This window comes from Branchiostoma floridae, unplaced genomic scaffold (genome assembly GCF_000003815.2).
Source record: "Branchiostoma floridae strain S238N-H82 unplaced genomic scaffold, Bfl_VNyyK Sc7u5tJ_1014, whole genome shotgun sequence".
Lineage (NCBI taxonomy): Eukaryota > Metazoa > Chordata > Leptocardii > Amphioxiformes > Branchiostomatidae > Branchiostoma > Branchiostoma floridae.
Genome location: NW_023365581.1, coordinates 1 through 3667, shown reverse-complemented (window position 1 = coordinate 3667; position 3667 = coordinate 1). Strand labels below are relative to the sequence as shown.

The window sequence follows — 3667 nt, the reverse complement described above, 5'->3', positions numbered from 1 at the left end:
ATAAGGGGGCGTGAACGAAGTCGAGCTCGGAACCAGATGCCCTGTCTTATTGAAATATCTAAAACAGATCGTCGTGATTGTAGTAGTAGCTTTGATGAGGATTGTCATAATAGATATCATAATTTTTATTTTATTTATTTATTTTGTTTTTGCAAAATCATGCCCGAGGGCTAATTGCATACACAGACTCAAGAACTAAGAGAGGAACTACATAAAACTAGTGTCTAATCAACTACATGATACTATGGATACTATTGTCGGGTTTGACTTCTTCTTTGAAGGCAGTGGTTAATGAACTGTCCCACGTTCTGTATGATGATGGGATTTTGTGCTTTTAATAGAAATGTAGTCTTTTGGTGATCATTTAGGTGGTAAAAGCTTGGCGAAATTGTGGCAACTGTTTGAAATAATGTTTTTCTTTCGGCTTCATAGTGGGTACACTGACTGATAAAATGTGTTTCATTTTCCACTGCATTCATTGGACAATATGTACACAATCTCTCGTGGACAGGGAGCTGTTTATAGCGGCCCCTTTCTATTTCTAACGGATGTGCGCTTGTTCTTATCTTACATATGGCTGATCTTTCATTAAACTCATTATGACATTGATAATTTTCTATCACGTATTCGGATTTAACACTTTTGTAAAATCTTAGCTTACCGTTATCTAGGGACAGTTGATGAAAAAACGTTTGAACGTACATATCGGTAAATCTTCTCTTTAACAAAGTACATATGTTTTTATTGTCTAATGTGGGGTAGTTAATGTTCCATAAGAAAGAATAGCCTGTGTTATCTATCATTTCTTTAACATGATGCAACCAGTTTTTCTTGTAACTATTTCCCATAAGGTATTCCTGACAGAGTTGTGCGTCCACCTGTAGGGGGTGTGTGGAACTGTCCAGTTGTTTTAGTCTTAGCCAGTATCTTATTACACGTACGGATATATCAATATCTGTTGGGAACATCCCAAGCTCTGCTCTGCATGCTTGATTACATGAATTCCTGTGCACACCAAGGATGTATATACAAAAGCGGTTCTGGGTTGTTTCAACAGGACATTTGTCATTAGAGGAACCTTTGCCCCAGATCTCACATGCATACAACAGTATAGACTTGATACAAGTATCATAGATTTTAAGTAGAGCCTTTGAGGATAACGAGGTGCGAATGAGGGGTTTAATGCTAAAGGTGGCTTTGCGTGCCTTTAAAGACAATTGCTTTTTGGCTAATGAATAACTTCCTGACGAGGACAAAATCAGGCCTAGGTAAGTGTATGAGTTAGTGACTTGGATACTCTCTACGCCAAGGGAAAATTTGATGTTCTTCACTGTTCTTCCAGTTTTGTTGAAAACCATTACTTTAGTTTTCTTTAGATTCACGTGTATATTCCATTTTGTACAAAAGGCATTAAGCTTGTCAAGTGCGCGTTGTAATCCTAATCATAATAAGATGTCAATCATTCAATCAGGATCTGATTTGCTTTATCATTGAGGACAATGATAGAGCTATTCAAACAAGTAACGCACTAGTATGTACTTACATCCACTGGCATAGATTATGCAAATTAAGACTTAATTTGCATAAAAAATGAGAAAACGTACGCTATACAAGTTAGGAACTCATTTGATTAATGAGGGAATGCTACAATAGCTACCGTTGTCAAGATGAAACTTTTATGCCCTGAACAATCTTTTTTGTTTGGGTACGAAAATAGGATCAACTAATTATAAATCATTCATACTAATAAATAATAATCATTCATAAGGACCTTACGTGTACATTGAATGAAAAACATTTATGATATGCCAATCGAAAAGGTTAACATCATTTGGTGAAAATATGCGCCATTGAACTATTTACATAGTTTTGTATCCGATAGACATGATAAATTTCCTTTTCCCCTTTCATCCCTTCAGAGTGTTTAAAATTTTCAAATAAATTTTGACAGTGTCTAAATGTCTGAGCAAGAATTGTTTATCGTAACGGTGACTACATCTACAAAAAAATCCAATAAAGTACATATGATGAGATCAGTTCAGTAATTCTTTATTTCAAACACATGCTTGAGCATATACGCTACTTTGTGCATATTTTTCACCATGGTCACAGTAGACGTACGAGTTTTGTCGACGAATCCCGACAGGTGCCGATTGTGATTCCCCGAAGATTGCCGACCTAGGCCGGGTAGCGAGTGCAACCGGAGACCAGGTAGTTCATCATACGGTTGACGTAGAGATGACAGTTGTTGGACAGGAGCTCATAAGTGCCGTAGCGAGTCTTGTAGCCGCGGCTGAAGTCCATGGCCTGCTGCAGGGTACAGGAGGAGGAGCCGGCGGCGCTGCCGGACCAGCTCACCGAGCAGTCAGACGGCTCACGGACACCCTCCCAGGCAACCTGCGGGGGAAGAGTACGGGCACATATTTCGTGTAAGACATCACGAAATCGCCGGCAAGCGCAGCCTGGGATGCGTTAGACTGTCGGGGTCCATTGCCGACCGCGCCGTCTATGTATTGTACGGGTGATCTAAAATGTCCTGTAGTATTGTAGTAGGTCTTGTGTTGCGGGGCTAGCGGTCGGGCAAGGACTCCGACAGGCCCTCGCATCCCTGACTGTCCTTGCCGACGATTTCGTGACGTTATCGACTCGTATTTTGGATTATGCGGCATACACATAGACGGCGTGGTCGGACATGGACCCGGACAGGCCCCGGCATCACCAGCTGCGGTTGCCGACGATTTTGTGGTGTCTTACACCAAACATCGTACGAGGGGTGTTCAAGAAGTCCCGGTCCTCACCCAAAGGTGCACGACTCAAATTTTGGAGCACAATATTTAAGCTTTTCATCATTTCCAAAAAGAATTTGACCATTCACAGGGAACACCTAGTGTCGTAAGGTCAGAAAGAAGTGTTACAAAAGTTGGAGAATTAAACTGCATGCGACCTGAGGTGTTGGGGTCAACTCGCTCTGCTGAAAGTTAGATACTTCTTTGCAGTTGAAATACAAAATTCTAGTTGAAATACAGAGAGAATCAAACATTTTATGTTTTTTTTCTATCTTATATAAATGTATAAATAAATCATACATAGGGCATCAATTTCATTATTTTTACAATATCGTTTTTAGATTTCATGGCATGAGGAATACGAAAGAAACAGCTCTGATTTTTCAAAATGATGTCGGGTGGAAAGAAACGACCATAATAAGTTCAAACACTGTTAGGAGTTCACATATAGGACCCATGAAGATTTGCTTCATCATACATGTGTAATTTCATAGCCCTCTCTTCTCCATTCATTTTTAGCTTCTCTGCTCGGTTTGTTTTATACTTAAAAATAAACATAGCACACTGAGCTTACCTTGTCTTCAAAGTTGTTGGCGCCGACCCCCCACTCGAAGACCACGTTACGGAAGATGATGACCCGGTGCATGGGGAGGAGGGTCGCCACCTCGTCCACGGACCGCCGCAGGCTCAGCGGGGTCGTGCCGTGGTAGAACGGGGCGCTGACGGCTGGAGAGGACGACACGGAAGCGAGACAGTGGGCACAGCTGAGTAGTTATACACTTCAAACTCACACACCGCAGCACTTGGGTGTTTCGCAATGTTGCCTTGGGTATATTAGGCACACGGAACGAAACACACATGCACGCGCAAGTTACACAGGG

The 3667-nt window shown here is 41.4% G+C and overlaps 1 protein-coding gene across 1 annotated transcript; it reads right to left on the bottom strand.

The window, feature by feature from the left end:
* Positions 1–2033: 2033 nt before the first annotated feature.
* LOC118407249 lies at positions 2034–3550 on the bottom strand (the record flags this gene model as incomplete). Its single annotated transcript, XM_035807705.1, has 2 exons — positions 2034–2397; positions 3361–3550. Coding segments are annotated over 2 exons (409 nt in total), but the record flags the coding sequence as incomplete, so codon positions are not given.
* Positions 3551–3667: the final 117 nt, after the last annotated feature.